General features: G+C 42.0%; 1 protein-coding gene across 1 annotated transcript in view; it reads left to right on the plus strand.

The window, feature by feature from the left end:
• LOC121858788 overlaps positions 1-26,063 on the plus strand; it is a 197,763-nt gene that overhangs the window by 39,784 nt on the left and 131,916 nt on the right. The window contains exon 2 of the mRNA XM_042355423.1: positions 8,471-8,512. Within this exon, the coding sequence (XP_042211357.1) occupies positions 8,471-8,512 (42 nt within the window). The remainder of the gene's footprint in view (positions 1-8,470; positions 8,513-26,063) is intronic.

Consider the following 26,063-nt stretch of genomic DNA (forward strand, 5'->3'; position numbering starts at 1 on the left):
AAACTAAAAAAAAAAGAACAAAATTATTCTCTCATTAAAACAAACAAACCGCATCACTCACTCAGACAAACAAACAAACACGCTCACTCAGACAAGCAAACAGACAAATGTTTCCTTCAGAATAAAACAAAGATACACAAAACAAATAAATAAAAAAATCTTGCATTCACATACAAAACACAAAAAAAATTAAATAAACAAACACAACCGTAAAATGCACAAACACATATAAATTAGCTGAAACAAACAGACAAACAAAAACACTCTTGACCTCAGTATCCGTGGGAGGGAAAATAGCCCACGTCATATTACATTCTTTCATTTGTATTATTATCTCGAGTCTTTTGTTGACGTGAGCTGCAGTATTGTGTTGTAGTAGGAGGAACCTTAATGGTATAATGTGTTCAAGGGGATTAGTTATTATCTGGACGTCTTTCTGGTATATCTGCTGTGTGCATGTTTTTCATCTCGTGTTTTCGTGCGTCTACTTTACTTCAAACGCTATATAAATAATTCTTCTTTAACAATAATGTTTCTCAAATGTAAAATGACTTCAAATTTATTCATATTATCAAAACTTACAAAAGTAATTTGTTTACATTTTAATAAGACTCACTATGGCGTTTACAGGAACATGTTTATATAATGCTGTTGAGTTAATAAACATTATTATGGCGTTCTGGTCATAAGAAAGAGTTTGTGTATCTTGTTACTTGACTCTTACTTATAACTGCAGAATATACTTACCCTACTTAACTATTTATATCTTATGGGATTGTTTTTTATCCTCATATTTACCTCACTTAACCACTTATTTAAGTAGTTTGGAAGAGAATATGTGTCCATTACTTAGGTATATTCCAGGTAAATTTATTAATGATTCTTAATTAGCTACTAATTTATTTATTCACTTTACTAACACACACACACACACACACACACTCTCTCTCAAACAACTAGCCACTACAGAACAACAGGTATTTCAGGTACTTAATCGTAAATACATAAACGCTGGGATTTACCTGTTAGACCAGTCAGGAATCTCATTATTATGTTTATTACCAGACTAAGTGGGAGGCTAAGAGACCATTTTGTGGGTATTCCTCCTCACGTTGTTATTACCTCTTGGTTTTTCTTCTTATTTTTCGTTTTTATCACAGGTTAATTGTTTTTTTTGTTCGTTAGTTTATATTTTGTCTTTACTTATTAATTTTCTTATTTTATTGTTTTGTTGACTTTTATTATTTAATGATTGTCCTCTTTTGTTTCTTTGTCTTTTATTATTAGTTAATTTTCTTTTTTTTTTAGTTTCTCGTTTGTTTTTAATTGTATTTGTTTGTGTTGCCGTTCGTCGTAGTTGTTTACCTGATGTGGATTTTACCTGGATTCTTTACCTATTATTGTGTTCGTTGTTGTTATTGTTAATTATGCTTTATTATTTTTTACTTGTATTACCAAGTTTATTTTGAGGTTATTTTATCAGATTGTTTTAGTGTATGTTTTATTTGGTTAATTTTAACGTTTTGTTGATTGAATCTTTTTTATAGATTGAAGATGAAACTATTTTTTGTAATTAGTCACACTCCAGGTACACGTTTGGTTTGTTTCGACATGTGTGTGTGTGTGTGTGTGTGTGTGTGTGTGTGCGTGTGCGTGTGTGTTTATATATATCTTTACTTACTCCTAAATAAACTGGGCAGATTGTCGGTGAGGTAATGAGCAAAAGTATTTAAAAAGAATGACGAAATTAGTTCCGACCAATAATATTGCCCCGACTGCGTGGTGTCGCTCCCGTGAAGGCGCCCAGACCACTGATTGGCTGAAACAAATCACGTGCACAAACAAAAGTGTATTGTCAATATTTGGTGAGGTCACCTGATGGAGAAGTGTGAGGCGATTCTTTTTGCGTGTTAGCTCTTTTTTTTCCCTCCTCCCCTACACTATTTTCCCTCATTTTTCCTCGTCCTCCTCTTTCTTTTCCTCAATTTCCTCTGCCTAGTCTTCATTCCTCTATATTTCCTCCTGTTTCATCCTCAGTTTATTCTTTATCTTCCTTACTTTTCTCTATTTTTCTTCGTTATCTTCCTTCTCTTCTTTCATTACCATTTCTGTATCTCATTTTCAAACACCACCTATTCTTCCTGTTCCTCCTACATAACCTCCCCTCTCCCTCCTCCTCTACTACCCTATTCTTTTCCTCCTCCACCACCCCTACCTCTTTCCTCCTCCACCATTCACTCACCACCACCACCCCTCTTTTCCTCTCCTCCACCACCACTCCTACCTCCTCTTTCCTCCCTCCACCACCCTCTTCCTCCACCACCCCTCCTCTTCCTGCAATCTCCTCCATCATTAGAACAACAGCCAACATCCCTCACCATAGTTGAGTATAGCCAATATTTTTATTATGCAAATTAATGCTCGTTCCCCCTGACTCATTTTGGACAGTGTGATGAGAGCGTGGCCAGGGACTGATAAGGGGAGCCGGTGGAAGGGTGATGGCCAGGGAATTGTTCTCTGTGGTTGGAATGTGACTGGTTGGGATGTGACTGGTTGGAGTGTGACTGGTTGGAGTGTGACTGGTTGGAGTGTGACTGGTTGGAGTGTGACTGTTGGAGTGTGACTGGATCGGAGTGTGACTGGTTGGAATGTGACTGGTTGGAATGTGATTGGTTGGAGTGTGACTGGTTGGAGTGTGACTGATCGGTGTGACTGGTCGGAATGACTGTATAGTCGGAATGTGACTGTATAGTCGGAATATGACTGGTTAGAATATGACCATGGCTGGAATATGATTGGTTGTAATATGAATATGGTAGAAATATGACTGAATGGTTGGAATATGAATGTGGTCGGAATGTGACTGAATGGTCGGGTAATGACTCTACCTGGTCATATGTTATTTCGTCTGTCGAGAAAATAATTTTGTCAGGATACAGTTTCTCCTGGCCAGAAAATGACTCTGTTCTCGGTAGGAAAGACTATATCTTCAAAGACTTAAGATCTGTGTCCAGGAAATGACTATTAGGCTGAAAAATGACTTGAGCCAAAATATAAACAGCTTACTTGGAGAAGACCTGTTGAGAGAGCGGGGGTAGAGAGGAGAGAGAGAGAGGGAGTTGAGAGAGTTAGAGAGGGAGAGAGACAGAGAGAGAGGGGTTAGAGAGAGAGAGAGAGAGAGAGAGGGAGTTGAGAGAGTTAGAGAGGAGAGAGACAGAGAGAGGGGGAGAGAGGGAGAGAGAGAGAGAGAGAGAGAGAGAGGGAGTTGAGAAAGAGAGAGGGGGAGTTGAGAGAGTTAGAGAGGGAGTTGAGAGAGTTAGAGAGGGAGAGAGACAGAGAGAGATAGGGTTAGAGAGAGAGGGAGTTGAGAGAGTTAGAGACGGAGTTGAGAGAGTTAGAGAGAGAGAGAGAGAGAGAGAGAGAGAGAGAGAGAGAGAGAGAGAGAGACTTGTCCCGGCTGATAAAAATCTATAGATCTGTAATTTTATAGTGTGGTGGTGTTGGTTGAGGGGAGGGGGGGTGGCAGGTCAGACAGCGAATTATGGTGTTGTTTGTTGATCGGTTTGGCGAGGCTTTATTGTGTCCTGACCTGACCTGACCTGCCTAAACTGAAACCTAACCTAACCAAACTTTCCCTACCCTAGCCTTATTAAACTTTCCCTAACCTAAACCTAACCTAACCTAAACCCAACCTAAACTAAACCCAAACTTTCCCTAACCTAACCTAACCTAACCTAAACCGAACCTAACCTAACCTAAACCCAGACTTTCCCTAACCTAGCCTAAACCTAACCTAAACCCAACCTAAACTAAACCCAAACTTTCCCTAACCTAACCTAACCTAACCTAACCTAACCTAACCTAACCTAACCTAACCTAACCTAACCAACCTAACCTTACGTAACCTAACCTAAAATTGGAGTATAAAAATTCATGTGTTTTTTGCGGTCGTGGGTTCTGAAGATTATTTTGTGTTGGCTGTCTACATCTGATATTGGCGGTCAGGACGACATCACAAGGGGGATTATGTATACATCCACCTTCATCTTATACAGTTTCTTTGTGTGTGTGTGTGTGTGTGTGTGTGTGTGTGTGTGTGTGTGTGTGTGTGTGTGTGTGAGTCTACCGTAACTCACTATCACGTCACCAATAACCTAACACTACTCAACCTTAGTTCTACAACCTCTAACACCGAATGCCACAACTCACTATGATTTTCATAACCCACTACCCATACAACCCATCGCCATAACCCACCATTACTCCCATAACCTTCCTTTATAACCCACCTCCATAACCCACCATTTCCACAACATATCATTACCACCACCCGTTACCATCACTACCACAGCACACCCTACCACCACAACCACCACTACCAAACCTACCACTACCACCACAACCACATATCACTAACACCTCTCCAACCGTCCTACGCGGCGCCGTGTGTGTCAGACCTAAGCCTCAAGGGGCAGTGGTTGTTTCATGTTGTCAGTGAGGGCGGCCACTAGAGGGCAGGGAGGTAGGCGTAGAATCTCTTCCTCCCTCTCTCTCATTTATTTTCCTCCTTTCATGTTTCCTCTCCCTTATTTTTTGTCCTTCTTTACTTTTCCTTTCTTTAGTTTATTTTCCTTGTCCCTGTATTTGTTAATTGATTTTCCCTATTCCTTTTTATTTATTAATTTCCCTTCTCTCCTCTTTCCTTGTTACTTAATATTTTCCCTCTCCACATTTTTTCCCTGGTTATTTATCCATTCCTCCTTTACTCGTGTTTATTAATTTTCCTTCTTTTCTTTTCTTCCTTTCCTTTTATTCGTTTATTTAGTTAATCTGGCTTATTTTTTCCTTCAGATTTAAATATTTTCTTCTATATTTCCTATAATCTTCATTGTGTTTATTACCTTTCCAATTTTTTTATGTAATTTTTAGTTTATTCTTTTAACATTCCATTCTTTATTATGTTGATCATTTCACAATATTTAATACCTTTCCATTTCTCATATTTCATTGCTCATTATTATATATCTTCGTTTATGTATCTTATCTATGTTTTTCTTTCCAATTTTCTCTTTCCTAACTTTTATTGCTCTTCCATTTCCCGTTTTTTTTTTATTCTTGTCGCCTCTCCATCGCTTTCACGGGGTTTATTAATATTTAGTTTTTATTTCTTTGTTCAGTATTTCTCTTTCATGTATTTCTATTACATCTGTCTCTCGTATTTTTTGCCTTTCCCCTTCTCTTTGTGATTCAGGGTACACAAAGGAGGGGGGAAGGGGGCTCTCACGCCCCGGGGTCACTCAGTTAGTCAAACAGAAAAGGCGCTTAGTAGGCAAATAACACAAGCAAAATACTATAGAATATACAGATTACTAAAGGTGTATGATATCAATACACACACACATACACACACACATACACACACACACACAACACACACACACACACACATACACACATATACAAACACACTATCACCAAGAACAATAATAGTCTGAACCATTTGTTGTTACAAGCACAATGAAGCATAATTAATTTTACCTGTGGTGTTGTTGGGTGGTAATGAGCAGGTACCGGTGGCAGTCCCTCTCTGGTGGTGGTGGTAATGTGAAGGTGTGTGTGTGTGTGTGTGTCTGTCTGTCTGGCACTGTCTGGTGACCCACGCCTCTGACCTCTTGGTGGCTGACACTGCCGGGGTTGTGGTTGTTGTGGTGGTGGTGGGTGATAGTGGTAATAGTGGTGATGGTGGTAATAGTGATGGTGGTGGTTGTTATTCTGGTTTTGACGGTTATGGTGTTGATGATGGTGGTGGTTGTGATGGTGGTAATAGTGATGGTGGTGGTTGTGATGGTGGGTATAGTGATGGTGGTGGTTGTGATGGTAGTTATTATTGTGATTTTGACGGTTATGGTGTTGATGATGGTGGTGGTTGTGATGGTGGGAATAGTGGTTTATAGTGGTAGTTATGGTGTTGGTAATGGCTATGGCACACTGGTGATGAGATGGTGATAGTTTGACATGCTAGATATTAAGTAATTATGTATGTCTAGACGCACCATTATAATTCTATTTATAAACACACCCAATATCATTGCCACTCACAAGACAGCAACTCTCCCACATCAAGAGTAACTTCAAAATTTATTAAAACTTCCCCAAAAATGTATGAAAAATGTATCGCTGTATTAAATTGTTCAATAATATACATCAACTTTGAAAAATGTATGAGAAATATATCGGTGTTTTTAAATATTTATTTCAAAATACATCACTGTATCAAAAATGTATGAGAATGTATTAAAGGATAAAATAAAAATGAAAAATAGATTAAGGTTTTGCGAACATACTTGAGATGGCCTTAAGGAACACCCAGCTCCTCCTCCTCCTTCTTCACTAGTGGCGTGACTCAATTAACACCTCCACTAGTTTTAAGTTAAGGTAGCAGCAGTTACAGTTAAGTTACTTAGTTACTGCTCCACCTCACTTAATTCCCAGGATTTAATTGTTAGTGCTAATTACTCCGGGTGTCCGAACAGTGTCACTGTGCCTGAAGGGAAATAACTTCAGGGCTTTGGTTTTTGTATGATCATGTATTTTTCCCATTAGTTTAAGCGTTTTAAGGTATGTCCCATTAAGCTTAAGAATCCCCAGGTATGTCCTAGCTTAAGAATTTTGAGATATGTCCCATTAAGCATAAGAATCCTAGGTATGTCCCATTAAGCTTAAGAATCCTAGTATGTCCCATTGCATAAATCCAGATATGTCTCATTGCTTAAGAACTTGTATATGTCCCATTAAGCTTAAGAATTTTTCAGGTATGTCCCATTGCTTAAGATTTTTAAGGTATTTCCCACCAAATAAAAGTTTCCAAATTCCCATTATCACTTAAAGAGATAACGAGTATTTCCCACCATGTAATAGTTATCACTGTATTTCTTTCATGTAAAGAGATTTAAAAATATTTCCCATCAATTAAAGAAATGTTCCTCAGTACCCCCCCCCCCCCCCATCCCCTTCAGGTAAACACTGCTCGGACACCCCCCCAACACAGTATGATCACTTTCGCTTAGTGTTACAGCCTTTATCCTGATAAGTGTGTGTATGAGTGTGTGTGGGTGTCGCCAAGCCTTACCACTACCACCACCACCACCACCACCACTACTACTACCACTACAACCACTAACACCATCACATCACTATTACTACTACCACTATCACCACCATCACATCACTATTACTACTACCACTCATCACACCACCACCACCACCACCACGACCACCACCACCACGACCACCACCACCACAACTACTACTACTACTACTACACTACTACTACTACTACTACTACTACTACTACTAACACTTTCGCTATCACCACTACCACCACCACCACTTACCTCATTTACATACCAGATTACTGTTCATCCTCTTAGCGTAACCTGACCTGACCCCTTCTAGCGTGCCCATTATTGAGTCAATTAGTCGTTTTGGGGTTTGTGAGTATGACCTGACCTCATTAAACTTATTGGACACACTGAGATTATTTGGGTCACAGTGGTTATATTGTGTAAAGTTGTATTATATTGGACATTTATTGAAGTCACTGTAAATTGGTCTTTTCATGCATCTCTGTATAGTAAATGGTCATGGTACGCGTATAGTTCAAGATATGCCTCCCTGTGAGACCTACCTGCCCCTCTTCTTCCTCTTCCTCCTCTTCTTCCTCTTCCTCCTCCCTCTTCCTTCCCCTGTACCTGTGGCTTTCTTTAATACACCAATCTTCCCACCCTCCCACCACCCTTCCACCAACACCCTTCCACTACTCTCCCGTCTTAATATCCAAGTCATTCCTCCTCTTAGTTCTTCAATCTGCCCCTTCCTTTTTTAGTCTTTCCATCTCTCTTCATCCCTTTTCATCTCCCAATTCTTCTTTACCTACCAATCTTTCCTTTCCGTCTTAGCCTCCCTCTTAGTTTTACAGTCTTTCCCTCGTAAAATCCCAGTCTTTCCCTATTTAGTCTCGCTTCCTTCGCCCTTGCCATCTTCCTTCTTTCCTTCATTCTCTTATCATTCCTTTCTCTCCCATCTTTTCTCACTCTTCCATCCTCCAACTGTTCTTACTACCATTCCATCTCTCTCTTCTCTCTCCCTTCACGCCCGCTTTCCTTCCCCCCCACCTCTCTCCTCACCCACCCTATCTCCTTTTCCCCCCCACTCTCCCTCCTACCTTCCCCCCAAGTACCTCCCCCATCCCTCCTCCTTCATAAACATCCATAACTCAGACAAAATAAATAAATAAATAATAATCTTTCTCAACACAGAAATGAGTTGGTGGAAGTAGTTATGGGTTGGCGACAGTAGTTGGTAATAGTAGACGGTAGATGGCAATAAGGACGGTAGATAGACAGTAGAAGTGGATATTTTTTTTATTGTTGTTGTCATCTCTTTGACCTCCCTCTCTGCCATTCTCCAGCTTCCCTGACCTGCCAGAATATGAAGAAACGCAGGCTACAAGGTGAGTCGCCTTTAATTATTTCTCCATTGATTGATTGATTGATTGATGAGGGTGATTTATACTCCTCATCTATCTCTATCTACGTGTTATTGTTGTTGTTGTATTGATGTTGTTGTTGTTATTGATATTTTCTTTTAATCATTGTTGTTGTGTTTTTTTTATGTTATGCACCAAAGCTTCGCCGCACCGCTCTTGTCTTTGATGCATGTGGGTGTGGGTAGTGTTTGTGGGTCTGTTTGTTGGATGCATGTGGGTGTGGGTAGTGTTTGTGGATCTGTTTGTTGGGTGTTTTTTTGTTGTCTGTGTTTGTTTGTTATTTGTGGGTGCCTTTGTTTTTTTCTGGATGTTTGTTTGTTTGTTTGGGGGTCATTAAACCATGTGTGTGTGTGTGTGTGCGCGTTTGTGTGTTAGAAAGAAAATTAAATTGACAGACAACAGACAGACAGACAGACAGACAGACAGCCGCTTTTTTGTGTTCTTGTCTGTAGGAGAGTTAATAGCCATACCACTTATACCCAAACTTAATTACATTTAATAGCCCTATTAGGCCCTATTTAAATATTCAAGGAGGGCTTTTATCCCCTATTATAATGACCAAGAGAAACATATTTTCATTTGCTAGAGAAAACCAATATTGACTCGTAAAAGAACTAAATTTTCCCCTCCTTGAAGGATCCTATTTTTACTCTCTACACCTATTTTTAATGTAACAATATAAGCTGAGGTGTAATTTATTTTTTTGTTATGCGTCCAGCTGAGAAAGAAATGAGTTTCTCAGACAGGCAGACGCTGATAAATGAATACGTCTGTAGTCACTTGAGACGACCCATCTCTACTGAGGCAGGAAGGGTGACGTTAAGCCCCTTCTACCCTCTGGTGATATGTTGCCAACTATTGAAATAGATAGAGGTTTTACATATTATTTACTTTATTATATTATTATTATTATTATTATTAAATTATTATATTATTATTATTATTATTATTATTATTACTATTACATATAACTATTTTTAGTTATGGAGATATTATTATAATTACTTTTCTATAATTACCATGATTTTTATAATATGATTCAGTAATATTACGCTGAATATATCACATTAAATTATAATCCTCATAGGCACACGTAACACAGAAGACAAACAACTTCCTGGGAACCTCTTCTTTACTGCCTTGGGGGACACTTTCTGTACATCTAATTATTTCTTTTCAGTTTTTATTTACTATTGGTTACGGATAGAAAGTTAAATAATTCCATTAGTTAGCTCAAACAATGTTAATTAGCTTGTTAAAGATGAGTTGCTTTTGTGATTAGCGTTGGATATTTGAGAGCTTCTGCTGCCCGAGGGAAAGGGGGGGGGGTGGCTCCTAGTGAGTAATTTGTGCTGATGGAGGAATTTTATTTTATTTTATTTTTGTTTAGTTTTCCTTTCTCGGGATTTGTAAAAAGAGAAAGAGAGCTTAGAGATGGGGTGATGTAGAGATAGTGAGAGGAATAAGGAAAGAGAGTCGAGAGAGAGAGAAAGAAAAGATAGTTTGAAAGAAAGACAGACAGATAGAGAAGAACAGAAACAGACAAAACGAGAGATAGAAGCTGATAAATGGAATGAGAGATTGAGAGAGAAATAAGTAAATAAAAAGACACAAACTAAACTTGTTTTCGTTAGTGTAAGAATAATAACGATAAACTTAATGAGAATAGTGATGATAATGATAATAAAAATAATAATAATATTATTATTATTAACGATAATAATAATAGTGTTATTGTCTCCGCACGCTCACAATTTTTATTCCACTTTGTTAATAGTTTGTCTGTATGTCCTATATATCTGCATGTGTTGAATACTGGCAACAACCCTTCCTCCTGGGTATAATAGAGCATCGTGTCTCTCTGTCTGTCTGTCTGTCTGTCTACGTGTTAACTACTTGCTAGATATTTTGTCTTTGTTTATATATATATTGAGTTTCCTTTATATGTACTATTAAAATAACTCAAATTTTATCATGAATTGTGAACTAAAGTTTATTTGAGTGTTTATTTCCATCAATGGGAGGATGCGTCCCCGTACACACCCAGATGGGGTTGTGTTAAGGGTTCTTTCCTCAACTTACATCTGTGTCATTATTAAAGACGCCCACATAAAAAACAAACAGCGCCAGCATGAGTAGTTATGACCCTGGCGTTACCTCACCACCCTAGACGTAATGACGCACCTATGAAAGTTACGCCAGACGAACGCATTCCTGTCGTTTGTCCGCAGTGGCGTTCCTTCATGGTAGGGCCTGAGGACTGAGGCTTGGTGGTGTTATTGACTGTTCCCTCTTGAGTTAACTTTGTTTATCATCTTCGTTTTGTCACCCCAGAACCTCCTCCCCATCCTCTTATCTCCCTCGTCCCTCACCTCCCTTAACCATCACCTCTCTCTCCTGTCTCTCCTCTCCCCACTCTCTCCCTCCTCTCTCTCCCTCTCCCCACTCTCTCCCTCACCTCCCTTCTTCCCACCTCCCCTCACTTTTCCCACCCCCTCAATCTCTCCCTCTCCCTCTCTCCTCCCCTCTCCCGCCGTCCCTACCCTGACTGATAATGTTTTCCCCCATGAGGAGGGACGGTGCCTCATGATGGTATAAACGCCGCCAATGAATAAGTCTCTGTCACTCTGGGCTGGAGTTATAGGAAGATTATTCAGTATTATGATGGATAACCGAACGTTCCTTCCTAATATGTTATTCATTTCATCTCGTATCTTATCTTTGTTATCTTGACGATTTAAAGTCATTTTTTAAGACTTTTTTATATTTCTCGTTTTTAATTCTATTTTTTATCATATCCTCGTGTCTCTGTCTGTCTGTCTGTCTGTCTGTCTGTCTGTCTGTTGGAATGTTAGCAACTGGTACTATTCTTTTGTTTATGTATACTCATGAGCGTTCCCAGATATGTATTCTAACTTCATGTATACCTATGTCTACCATCCTGCATGTACAATCAAGTATGTATTCTATTTTTAATTTGGATTGCCGTTGTGATATTGTTACCTTGTATACAGGTTCATCTTGTCCAGGTATATATATTGTATTGTGTTTACCTGGCGTACCACTGTTTCCCGGCACCAGGTAAGTTATGACGTGTGTTATAGATATTTTCATTGATTTTCTAAGCATCCACTGGATATTTTTCTCGTATATCTCTTTTTATTAATGTTTTGTTACCGAGTTTTTGTTGACATGGAGAGTATTTTACCGTATTTGTTGATGAGAGTATTTTCCCTTATTTCTGTTGACATTGTGGATAATTTATCATTTATAAGCATTCAGAGAAAATGTTTACCAAGTATAAGCTCTAAGATAATGCCTCTCTGTATATTTAACTCATAAAGGATATTTTCACCGTGTTAACCTAACATAATTTGGATGTTTTCACCGTATTTTTTTTAAATTCAAAATTTTAACCGTCTTTTATCGCATTAATAAATTAATTAATGTTTTCTGAATATATTAATTTATTCCACTGTATACACAAATTCTATAGAGAGATTGTTGACTCTCCACCAGAACTCTTGAACTTCTAACAGGGTCGTTGAACCTTTTCCAGGGCTGTTAATCCTCTTTCCATCAGTTGAGGGCTACACTAGGGCGTTAAATTTCTTAAAATAGACACCAAAAGACCCATCGTGTATTTAATAGCTGTGTTATTGTGTAGTTGGGGGGCTGTAAATCTCGTGTGTGTGGGTGTGTGTGTGTGTGGTGTGTGTGTGTGTGTGTGTGTGTGTGTGTGTGTGTGGGTGTGTGTGTGTGTGTGTAGGTGTGTGTGGTGTGTGTGTGTGTGTGTGTGTGTGTGTGTGTGTGTGGTGTGTTGTGTGTGTGTGTGTTGTGTGTGTGTGTAATAATAATAATAATAATAATTAACGGTTTATTGAAGAGCTTGGCAGCCAGAAGGCTGAAATACAGTTACATATTTGGGAATGGGTTATGAATTACAAATAATATACAAGTAACATAAGTGACACAAATAAGACATATATAATAACTAGATGTGGAAAAGCCAAACTACAGTTCATTTCAACATAGTGACAGTGTAAGGAGCAGTGTTTACTGGGAGTGAATACACTGATTTATTACAAGTTATTGATATTTTACAATGGTTGGGACTGGGCTGTTCTTAAAGCGATCAGTTCGTGCACGTATGGGCTGGATGCGGTTGTGGTGTCGAACAGCAATTCTCGGACAAAGGATCTCAGGTGGTAGTAGGGCCGGTGTCGGGGATGGTGTCATCTTACCAAATTGCAGATGAGGTCGTGATGGTCAGTGAGAGTCGAAAGGGTCAGTGTGTTGAGCGCTTCTTGATATGTGGAGTAGGAAAGGGAGAGAATAATCTTGCATGCCCTCTTTTGCACTTTCTAGGTGTTTACGTTGTGTGGCATTTGGGAGAACCAGGTGTGTGTTGGTGTGTGTGCGTGTGTGTGAAGTGTGAGTGTGAGAGTGTGTGTGTGTGTGTGACGTACCCACACGAGGCTAGATACTTCTTCCCTGTCACCTATTCATTTCCCCGCCGCTCACACGTTTACCACACCTCTACTACCTCACCCACACACTCCCACACCTCTCAAGACACGCACACACACTCCAGACACCCACACACTCAGGACACCCACACACACTTTCAGAGACATCACACTCCCAGGACACCCACACACTTTTCAGATACCCACACACTTTCAAGAAACATCCACACACTTTCTAGACACCCACACACCTCTCCAGACACACCCACACACTTTCAAGACACCCACACACTTTCCAGACACCCACACACTCTCCAGACCCCACACCTCCAGACCACACACTCTCCAGACACCACACACTCTCCAGACACACCACACACTTTCAAGAGACACCCACACACTCTCCAGACACCCACACACTCTCCAGACACCCACACACTCTCCAGACACCCACACACTCTCCAGACACCCACACACTCTCCAGACACCCCACACACTCTCAGACACCCACACACTCTCCAGACACACCACACACTTTCAAAGACACCCACACACTTTCCAGAGACACCCACACACTCTCCAGACACCCACACACTCTCAGGCACCCACACACTCCAGACACCCCACCTCTCCAGACACCCACACACTCTCCAGACACCCCCACACACTCCCCAGACACCCACACACTCCCCAGACACCCCACACTCTCCAGACACCCACACACTCTCCAGACACCCACACACCCCTCCAGACACCCACACACTCTCCAGACACCCACTCTCCAGACACCACACACTCCAGACACCCCACACCTCCAGACACCCACACCCACACCCCAGACACCCACACACTCTCCAGACACCCCACACACTCTCCAGACACCCACACTCTCCAGACACCCACACACTCTCCAGACACCCACACACTCTCCAGACACCCACACACTCTCCAGACACCCACACTCTCCAGACACCCACACATTCTCCAGACACACACTCCAGACACCCCACACACTCTCCAGACACCCACACACTCTCCAGACTCCCACACATTTTCAAGAGACCCCCCACACACCCTCAACCTACGCAAGAGACGTCGACAAAAAAAAACTCTCCCGAAGCAATCCAATTTTGGTTATGACTTGGGTAAATGTTGCGGAGGAAGGAGCCAGGAGAAAAAGAATAAGGAATTAATTTTCTGATTAAATTTCTGTCTTTGTGACTTGCAGGTAGATCGATAACGTGTAACTTTGGTCTGGCAGATAATTATTGGCATAGAAAAGAACATGTGTAGGTAGCTGAGTTAATTACAGTGGATCATCTGAAGATTAGACACTCCAGCTTATTTCCTCTATAGATTAACCACCCTAACACTAACCTAATCCATCCTAATTTAATAGTAGTCTTAACTTTATCTAATTTACTGTAGCCTAGCCTCTCTTGATAGCGTTAGGATGTTTAATATTCAGGTGAAATAAACTTGGAACTAATCTTCATGTAATCGTATATTTTACGTGTGATTTTTCCGGTTCAGGTCACGAAGAAAATTTTCAAGTGGCCGTTTTTTTTATTTTTTTCATAATAGACGTTACATACATTAGGTAGTTAGGTTGTCGTGCTCCGTAACTACAAGTGGATGAGTCACTTATGTAATTACTGTACAGGTATGTGGCTGCAGCATCGTTAAGTGTAATTTTCTAACTAAACAATTTCAGTCTGGAGGATAATTACAGGTAACTTTACTTTCCCTCAGGTGTTGTGCATAAAGAAGCAGGATGATTATAATGCCAGGTGGGAGTAACTGCCTCATGTAGTTTCTGAATATATCCCTCTTCGTGTCTAAGTACAGGCGGCCAATTTGCTACCGGAGAATTACTCTACCAACACTACTGTACTACTGTAGTCTCTTAAGTATGATCGGTAGTATGTTCAGTAGTACGTTCGGTACCTGACCTTCCATTTCAGAGTAAATCTTCTGGAATTTTTTATCTTTTGTAAATTTGTCGCTACCTGAGAATTACCGTACCTGTAACTGGAGACTTAAGTACAGTATATCCCCCTCCACCCCCCACCCCCCACCCCCCCCCCCTTGTATACCTGCACGAACACTGTTGAATAAAATATATGAACGTGACCTTGTGTTAGTGTCGAAGAGGGAGGTGGGTGGAGGAGGGAGGAAAGAAAGGGATGGGGGAGGAAAAGGTAAGGAAGGAAGTTGAGATGAAGGGAAGGAGAGGGAAAGGGGCGACAGGGAGGGAAAGAAATGGGAGGGGGAAGAAAAGCAAGAGATGGAGGGGAAGAAAGGAGACTATTAATACTCTTCACTCAATTCAATTTTCTTGATTTTTATTTTTGTACGATAGATGAACTCGCTCACAGGACACCGGGTGCTATGAAGCCCCGTAACTCTGCATTGTCCTTCTCAAACGTTTATAATCAGAGTGGCTACGATTATAAAAAAAAAAAACATTTACAGTCAGTGTATACAATTGAAGATTTTACGAAGATTACAAACCTCTGTAAGCGCTGATACACATTAAGATATTTTTCAACCTTTTAAGTAAATTGTAATCGTATGCATTTTAACATTACTTTACAACCGTTATTAAAGATTTGTATCAATATTTATATGTGTTTTTAGACGGATAGAAATGTTTAAATATTATTGGGAAAATGGGAGGGTGAAGAGAAGGGGAAAGGGGTAAATGATGAAAAGGTGATGGGGAAGAAGGGGGAAGGGTGATATGGAGGAGGATGGGAAGGTAATGGGAGGGTGATGGGGAGGAAAGATCTAGCAAGGGGGTAAGGGAATGTGGGTTAGAGGGAGATAGAGTGAGAGGGTGAAGAGGGGAAGGTATCGTGAGAGGATGTACAGTAGGTGGCGGCGGCGGCAGTGAGGAGGTGTGTGAAAGGAGTGAGGTGAGATGGCGGAGGGAAGGAAGGAGTGAGAGGGAGGGGAATAACCCGATCTGCTCGCCGCTGTTTCCGCCACCACCGCCTTAAACCGTAGCTGCCACTGCCGCCATGCACACCTCACCTATACTGGCAGGCTCCAGGATTCTCTCTCTGTGTGTATGTATGAGCATGTGTGCGTGTGTGTATATATGTGTGTGTACGTGCATAAGTGTGTGTGTGTGTGTGTATGTTCTGCTGGCAAGTTCGTCCTTAAAATCAATACCATCCTGGCAGACACTCAAGTTGTGATGGCCGCTACAAAATTCACCTTGAAATTACATGAAACGGAGTTGATTTTGACACTCAACTTACTACACCTGTCTATCTCGGGAGGGAGGGGCGATGAGAGGGAGGGGAGGAGGGGTGATAAGAGGATGTTGAGGGGAGGGAGATGAGATGGATATAGAGGGAGGAGAGAGAGTCAGCAACTGGCGTGTGAACAATCCAAACATTGTCTCTGTAAACTGTATTAAGTCTGTCTGTATTGATCCAAGACTTAAAACGGTCTCAGAGGTTTGGCTACTCTTATTTTACTTGACCACTGACTCGAGATTAAGATGGTCTCAAGAGTATTAGCTATTCTTACTGTAATTGTCCACTGAGTCGAGATTAAAAGGTGCGCTTCGAGTATTGGCTAATCTAAAGTTAGATCTTGTCCACTGTCCATAAGTTGGTGACCTTGGTAACAAACTCTTCTTCTTGTTCAATGTTTCGGAGTCCGTGCTTACGTCAGTCTCTGTCACCGGCCAGCGAGGGGTGGTCAAGATGTTACTCATTAGTGGTCAATGTTGTGATTATATGTTGTTTGGTGTGAGGTTTGTCTTGGGGGGGAGAGGCTACACACACACACACACATACCAATATATATCTCTCTCACGTCAATTGAATTGTGTTTCCCATTTATACTCATTAAGCCATATATCCCCTGTCACTCTAGTCTCGAATTATCTGGCACTTCTGTTTGAATTTCTTTTTTACAAATTTTATGGTATGTGAAGAAAAATATATAACCAAATTTGCGTGTTTACATGACCAAATATTCTGGCGTGTGTAATAATATATTCGCGTATATTTGGGTAACTAATGACATGTATACAAAATGAAGGAATATTAAAAATGGTGCAAATTGCAGTTCGTCGGCGGAGACCTGATCGTGTGACAATGTTCAGTATGACGAATAGAAATTGCCTTTACACATTTGTTCGAACTTTGAAATTGTACCAAACCCATATGAGACAGCGCCATTGGTGGGTACACGAACAGTTCGGAGACTCGTTGAAGAAGTTCCGAGTATCGTGTGCAAATGGATTTTTAATCTTCTAGTTGACTTACAGTACATTTTTATAAGCGGAAGTCCCTCGTACACTCTGGTTCTAATTCTAGTTTAAGGAAGCTTCAAATCAGAGAAGCTCGAGTCCCGGTCTACAGAAGTTTCGACTCATAGGTTCAAACAATGGTCCGGGATATCTAGAACAGACATTCGTGCCTTGGTCCAGGGATAAATTGACACAAATATGCTCCTCCTCCTCTTGTCTGGGACTGTTTCAGTTCCATCTGGCAGTGGTTGAGGACGAACCACTCAGAGGAGCCACTTACCTAAGTTAATTTATCTTGGCCCTCACTACAAAGACTTCCCTTCATGGCTTAAAAGGTCGGTGTATCTAATTAGCGATTACCGGAGTCCAGAGGAGACACTTTCCACTGTCGCCAGAGAACAAGAGGAGGGGGGATGGGGGGGTGATAAAGTTGAAGAGGGGCAACACAATGCTAAGCCCCAATAGTTTCTAGGGCCCAGTAGCGGAAGTCTTACCATTCGATGGCCAGTCTTCAGAGAAGGGGAAGATGTGATTCTCTAAGTTATTCCAGTCAGGTAGTGGGGCGATGTGCCAACACACACACACACACACACACTTCCCCTCCACTCCCTCCCACCCTCCATTCGTTCTCTCTACCTTATCTCCCTCCATCCTCTTTGTTTTCTCTATCACCCTCTTCTCTTTACCTTTTCTTTATCTCCTTTACTATTTCCTTCCCTCAATATCTCCCACTCGTACTCCCTTAATTGGCCCTTCCTCCCTAGATGGTGTTCTCTTCCTCCCTCTCTCCCTCCCTCCCAGGTGAGATCCTCCTTCCGTTTCTCCTCCCATGTTCAGTCACGCCATTATTCTTATTCTTCTTCTTCCATTTTCTTCCCCTGACAGATTACTCGTTTTTTCTTTTCCTTCTCTCTCTTTCCCTCCCGCCCTCTTCATCTCCATCTTATCCCCTTCTTCCTTCTTCCCACCCTGTCTTTCTCCCTCTATCCTTCCTTCTCCCTCTCTCCCTCCCTTCTCACTCCCTCCCTCCCTGCTCCGTCTCTCCTCCCTTCTCCCTCCCTTCTCCCTCCCTGCTCCCTCTCTTCTCCCTCCCTGCTCCCTCTCTTCCTCCCTTCCTCTTCCTCCCCTCCCTCCCATTCTTCCTCTCTTCCTCTCGCTTTGTGTGGTTATCTGTTAAATTAATACACTAATTAAATTGTATAGTGAACTAGACCTTAATAAGAGAAAGTAATATTAAGATTTTATTGACCCTCGTAGGACTCGGGTATTGTAGTGATGGAGAGAGAGAGAGAGAGAGAGAGAGAGACTAATCAGAGGCGACTAACTAGAGAATCCTCAAAAAGTTTAGGTCCGGGTGGTAACAATAGTGACTGGGATACAGCTCTCTCTCTCTCTCTCGTATCTGTGTCTGTCTCTCTCTCTCTCTCTCTCTCGTATCTGTGTCTGTCTGTCTGTCTGTCTGTGTATTGTACAGTTAAGCGCTAATCTGACGGTGCATTGTGTTGGCCGTCCACGACAGACTCAGACCAGTGATTGCCTCCTGAATGCGGTCGACGCCACGAACGTCAACACAACCTAGAAACAACGTCGCTCAGGTACAGGTGTGTGTGTGTGTGTGTCGATCCCCCTACAGGTAAATCGAGCCAGGTAATTACTACTAGGGGAAAGGAAGTCGATGGAAATGGTGGAAATGGTAAATGTTAGGGGAAATGGGTGGAAAGGGGTAATGATGATGGTGGAAATGGATATGATGGTGGTAATGGATATGCTGATGGTGGAAATGGGTGGAAATGGAAATGAAGATGGTAAAATTGGGAAATGGTGAAGTTGATGAGGAGGGAAATGATGGAGATAATGGGAAGGACGATAAGAACGATGGGAAATAATAATAGTTTGTACCGATGTTCGTGAATTAGGAGGATGGATCCCTTAGGGCCATCATCTCTCTCTCTCTCTCTCTCTCTCTCTCTCCTCTCTCTCTCCTCTCTCTCTCTCTCTCTCTCTCTCTCTCTCTCTCTCACCTTATCCCCCTAAATTGAATAAAACCAACATTATTTGGGCCACATTATTGACCCTAGGAACAATGGAGGTTGGTGTAGGAGTCTGTTGGTTGAAACATTGTGTTGACGTAACACTGCACTGATGTTTATTCTGCTCTTGTAAGTTCCTGCGCGTTTTCCGTCGTAATGCAATTTAAATGTCCAAATTTTAAAACCATAATTGATAATTCAGGTAGGAGCGAATATCAGTCAACAAACACTTACAGTATAAAAGGTGTGTGTGTGTGTGTGTGTGTGTGTGTGTGTGTGTGTGTGTGTGTGTGTGTGTGTGTGTGTGTGTGTGTGTGTGTGTGTGTGTGTGTGTGTGTGTGTGTGTGTGTGTGTGTGTGTGTGTGTGTGTGTGTGTGTGTGTGTGTGTGTGTGTGTGTGTGTGTGTGTAAATCGTCACAATCCAGCGTAGTGAAGATGGAGACCTTTAGTGTGTGAAATAGTGAGGCCATATAGTGTTTAGGTAAGGGGTGTTGTGGTAGCGATGGTGGTGATTCGAATGTGGGGGTGGTACGTGGTGGTGGTGGTGGTGGTGGCTATTGTAGGAGCGGCAGTGTTGTGGTGCCGACATTGTGGTGGTGAATGGTGGTGGTGATGGTGGGGACGACATGGTGTTGGTGATGTTGGCGGCTGTGGTGACGGCAAGAGGGAAGGGCTGAGAGAGGGTTGGATGTGGAGGGAGGTAGAGTGGTGAAAAGAGATGGGCGAAGACGATAGCAGATTGTGGAAAGGAAGGAGATGGGCGGAAGGGTGGCAGAGTACGGAAGAGGGGGTGATGGGAGAAAGGTGGGTGAGCGAAGGTGGAATAGTAGTGTGTGGAAGGGAGGGAGGTGAGTTGGAGTGATGGCAGATTGTGGAACGGGAAAAAGGAAAAGCGGTTGGCTGGGTAACAGAGTACGAGAGAGTGGGGGTTGGTGGGTGAACTAGTAGCCGGCATAGTGAAGAAGGGAGGTGGAGGTGGGGTGGGCGGCGGGGGTGGCAGAGTACGGAAAGAGGTAGGGTGGGGGGGGGTGGGCGGCAGGGGTGGGCGGCTGGGAACAGGCAGGTGAGGAGGATGGTGGAGCTGGACCCAATGCCAGGCACACCTCCACCGCCAGCGTCCCGACAACCCAGGACCACCCTCCCGCCCAAGCCAGCCCAACCATCCGCCCACCCTCACACCCCGCACCTCCGTCTCCTGCTGACGATGTTGGCCGCCTGCTGCTACCCCCCCCCTCCCTACCTGCCATCTTTACCTAATGTTACCCTGTCTTTACCCACCACGCTTACCTCGTTTCTCTTGTCTGCCTCTCAACTATCTAGTATTACATTCTCTCTTTCTCTCTCTCTCTCTCTCTCTCTCTCTCTCTTTCTCTCTCTCTCTCTCCTAGTTATAGACTCATTGTGGCGGAGTATTAACGTAACAAAGTGAAAGGTGTTACCCGAGACGTTTTACATTACTTTGTTTTAATAGCCAGGTGACGTAGGTCTTACGTACATATTAAATTCATATCTAAGTTAACTTGTTTTATTATTAGTTGTTAAGTATTAAGTTCAATAGTTCCTGAACATATCCAGTATTAACTGTAGAGATACTTTCATACGCAGAACACTAATCTAATATTTATATGTTTTCTATGTTATGAAATCACATCTTGGCCACTCCTGTGTTGAGGGGCACTGTGATAACAATACAGTAGTCGTGTTTACTCACCGTTTAGGATTCTCTTGAGTGGGTTAGTCGCTGCCTCTTGTAACAGTGATCACCGAGTACAACCAACACTACACTACAGGCTACATCAGGTGTGCGGCGGCCCTGTCAATAGCTCCCCTCGCCTCTTGTCCAAAGGGTCGTTTAGTTTGCGTCCGGGACAACCCGAGTCCACCCAGCTGTGAATGGGTACCGGACATTAGTTGGGGAAGTGAAAGTGATCAAATTCTGTACCAAGGCTTAGTAGTCAGTGTGCTGTATCCGCACTGTCCCACACGGTCCTTCAGACGTATAGGACCAACTTTCACTTTTCCCTTGGTACATCTCGACTATGGTGCTGTCTTGGGGCCAGAACTCTCAGACATTCTTATGTTCGGTAGAATTACGTGAAGCTTAGCTCACCCAAGTTTATTTCACCTGATGATTAAACACCCTAACTACTACCTGGGTGGGTTAGGTTAGGTTAGGTTAGGTTAGATTAGATTAAGATAAATTAGGTTTGATTAAAATGATGTTAGGTTAGGTTAGGTTAGGTTAGGTTAGGTTAAGATAAATTAGGTTTGATTAAAATGATATTAGGTTAAGTTATGTCAGATTAGATTGTTAGGTTAGCTTTAGGTTAGTTCAATTTAGGTGAAATATCGTGGGAGACTAATCTTCAGGTGATCCGTTCGTTGTCTGCCCTAACTTAGAACACCTCTGACTGACTCACTTATACGCAGTGAAGCAGAGACGATGACCAACCGAAAATAAACGAAATAAACGTCAAGACTTCCAGAACACGGGTAGAGTTCTTTCCTGGTGATGATCTGGTCAAGGAGGTAATATGTGACGTCAGCGTGATAAGAGGTGCAATCTACGTGTGACTTGTGGCGAGAGAGAGAGAGAGAGAGAGAGAGTAAATACAAGCAATATAACTCTCCGATGTTTGCGTGTGTTAGTATAGAGTTGAATAAAAACGAATATTATTAAATACAAAGTCTTAAAGAGTGTGTGTGTGTGTGTGCGTGCGTGCGTGCGTGTGCTAGCGTGCGTGCTGGTGTGTGCAGCCTCAGTGTGTGTCCGGATTACAGTATTAAGACATCTCGCTGTGTCCCGTTGTACTTACTTCTCTTGTTGTCTCTTGCAACCACAAAGCCACTGAGAGGAGATCAAGAGAAACCGTTTGTTTTCTCTTGTTTGTACAGGTGAGTGGTTTTGGTGTCTCTCTCTTTCTCTCTCTCTCTCTCTCTCTCTCTCTCTCTCTCTCTCTCTCTCTCTCTCTCTCATCTCCATCAACTTCCCTCACCCCCCACCCCCACTTTCCTCCCCTCCTTTCCTCCTCCCTTTGCCCCCTCCCTTCCTCTCCTCCCCTCACATTCATCCCCTCCCCTCCCCTCTTATCTACCGCGACATACACCCTTCTTACCCCTGAACTGTACACCACCACTCACTCCACACGACCATAAAACTCCGAACGAAAAGGACATAACAGCTTCAGATAGCATGGCGTTACCTCACAAAATGTATAAAAAAAAATTATTACATGATATTGATACAAAGATAAAATGTTTCCCAGTTAGTTTTGTATTTCTTGAATAACTTAAAGCTTTATTGGCCGATCGATCACTGATATGAAAGAAACAAAATATTTAACCTCGACATTTGATGCGGCCGGAATATTTTGTAATTAATTTCATTGTCAATTAATGATGTATGTTAGGGAAGGAAAAACTCTGGTAGTCGCGAAAAGCAAGGTGGGTGGGTAGTGGGTGGGTGGGTGGGGTGGTGGAGAGTAGGAGGTTTCGTTAACCTGGAATACAATAGTGTTTCTTGTTGTGTAGTCATAGGTGGTCGACGGGGCTTTCTATTCACCGCTGAAATGCATGGAATTTATTATAAAAAATTTTAAGTTGTACCTGAGTGGTGTGTGTGTGTGTGTGTGTGTGTGTGTGTGTGTGTGTGTGTGTGTGTGTGTGTGTGTGTGTGTGTGTGTGTGATATAATGACTATAAAAATGAGTGACTATGAATCTAGGTATTTTGTTGTATATTTACTTGAGAAGAATAAGATTTCCAATATTATTTTTCCCTCATTTTACTCTTGAAATTCAGAAACTTTATTCATTTTCATTTATTGCATCTTGCCTTTAAGTGTGTGTGTATATATATATATATATATATATATATATATATATATATATATATATATATATATATATATATATATATATATAATTTTAACTGAAAAATAAAACTTGTTTCGGGGTGTGGCTGCCGTGACGTCATGACTAGGCCATCCCCCTCGGTAATTTGCTGTTGTGTTTGTTGGCGCTGCTCTGCTGTCTACTGACCACCCCTCTGTCTACTTGCTTCTGTTTGCTGACAACTCTGATGTCTACTGACACTCTGTCTGCAGACAACTACACACACACACACACCTGTCTATCACAAATAATTGTAACCTGTAAACCAGAACAAACAAACAAACATCACACCCTCTCAGCCACCCAGCGCAGGCGGGGGAGTATTGATGACGTCAGCAACAACATTAAGTTTCCCCGAGTGACGTCACACAGAGGCGTCGCCACTCTCTCACTCTTAAGTTTTTCTAAACCATAAACACGTTCTGTGTCTCCCTAGATGAATAAATGGCGGGCTATCGTGGGCGGTGGTGATGTGGGGGTGTGGGGTAGGTGTGGTGGCGTGTAGGGAGGGGGAACGTTTTGGGGGAATAGAGGCGAGGGGAAGGTGTGGGTGTTTGGGGGATTACGGGGTGTGGAGCTGTGGTGGTTGTGGAGGGGGTGTGGTGGTAAGGGCAGGGTATGATGGTACTACAGTAAGAGGCCGTGGGATGATGATGATGTGGTTGGGAAGGGTGTGGTGTGGTAAGCGTGTGGTTGTGTGATAGAGAGTGTGTAATGGGACGATTACTAATGTGGGTGTGGTTGTACCGGTGTGTGTGTGTGTGAGGTGGGGAGGGGTGGGTGGGAGGGATGGAGGGGAGGGTGTGGAGAAAAGTGAAGGAAGAATAAAGATGAGACCCCCCAATTCCCACCCCCTCATGTGACACTCTTTAGTTTCACACGGCTCATTCGTGTCGACACAAATACCAAATCAGCTTTGAGTCAACACGAACAGCCGTCATCTTTCCCCCTTGTATACATTTACATAACAGTATACATATAATGACATATTCTGAGAAATACTTTGTCGACACACATATCTTGGGACTTGGCTACACCCTGGCTCTGGTGTAGGGAGGGAGGGAGGGAGGATATGACAGCATCTAGGGTGTGCTTAGGGAGTAGTAGGGTGTAAAGACGTGGTGAGGGGTCACGCCTGACCTGCCCTCTGGCGTTTCTAAGCCTGACCTAACACTTGCTGCAACCCCAAATGTCTTTATTTTTTATCACATTCTCTCCTCTCTTCTCTCTTGTCATCCAGTCGTTTCACTGTTTCTGTAAATAATATTTGACGACTACGTCTACACGGAACCATCTCAAGACTGGGTTAACACAATAACACACCACACACGCAGGCCAAACACAACACAAACACACACACACACACACACACACACACACACACATTATTGCACACCCACACACAAACACAAACACACACACACACACCACACCACACAGACGTACATACACCACAACACACACCACAGACGTACACACACACAGTCAGACGTACACACAGCACATACGCACACTTGTACACAAAACATGTCGAGTAGATATACAACAGACACATCACTGGCGGCAGTAGCTGGCCAGAAGTTAACATGTTAATTGTGTGTGTTCTCGACAGGTGTGTTACTGCGTACCCTCACCTGCTGTTACCTGTAATACTTTACTTAAAACCTCGTCATTTAAGAGAGAGACAGTCACACACACACACACACACACACACACACACACACACACACAAATACAGATAGACAGACGGACACAGACGGATAGACTGACAGACACACACACAGACAAACAAAGTAAGACGTGTTTTTGTTTGTGTCTGTCAATCTTTGTCTCTGCCTGTGTGTGTGTGTGCGTGTGTGCGTGTGTGTGTGTGTGCGTGTGTGTGTGTCAAAAATATTGATCATCCATCATCCTTCCATCCCTCATTACAAAAAAAAATAAAAAATAAAATAAAAAGTATCTTCAAAAACATAAAAAAAAAAAATTTATACTTTTCATAGGTTCAGGAATATGATGCAGGATATAGGTGGCTTCGTGGCCCTGATTGGTAAATACGGAGACCCATGTATGTCAACACTGAGGATTAGGATGTGATCTCATATGGTAATTTTGACTTTATTCTCTACCTGTCGAGCCAATCAAGGTATTACTATTGTGTTTTATGTAAGTTGTAATATTTGCTATTTTTCCTCATATTTATCTTCATATACTTTTATTATTATTATTATTATTATTATTATTATTATTATTATTATTATTATTATTATTATTATTAGTAGTAGTAGTAGTAGTAGTAGTAGTAGTAGTAGTAATAGTAGTAGTAGTAGTAGTAGTAGTAGTAGTTCTAACTGGTAATATATAATCAGCACAAACGAATTAATCTATTGCAGTAGGTGAATGAGAGTTAAGTTTGACAAAAATATGAAATCCGAAGAAAAAAAAATCGGTCATACTCCCAGTTTAAATATCCTTGTGATAGTCTTTTAAACTCAAACTTTGTTCAAATATATCGAGTGTGTGTGTACACACTGTGTGTGTGTGTACAGACTGTGTGTGTGTGTGTGTGTGTGTGTACAGACGGTGTGTTGTGTACAGACTGTGTGTGTGTGTGTGTGTGTGTGTACAGACGGTGTGTTATGTTATGTAAAAGATATGAAATATTAAAAATGTATAATCCTGAGTATATCCGGGTGGTGCCCGTGTTATCGCTGTTGCTTCATCTGATTATAATGTATCCGGCCCCACATTGTATCCGATTATCCAATGGCCATTATATTATTATCCAGTATCCGATACAAGTGTCCCTTATTTTATCCAGTATCCAATGTGGGGTATTTTATCCGATATCCAGTTT

This window comes from Homarus americanus, unplaced genomic scaffold (genome assembly GCF_018991925.1).
Source record: "Homarus americanus isolate GMGI-L3 unplaced genomic scaffold, GMGI_Hamer_2.0 scaffold41807, whole genome shotgun sequence".
In the NCBI taxonomy this organism is placed as follows: Eukaryota; Metazoa; Arthropoda; class Malacostraca; order Decapoda; family Nephropidae; genus Homarus; species Homarus americanus.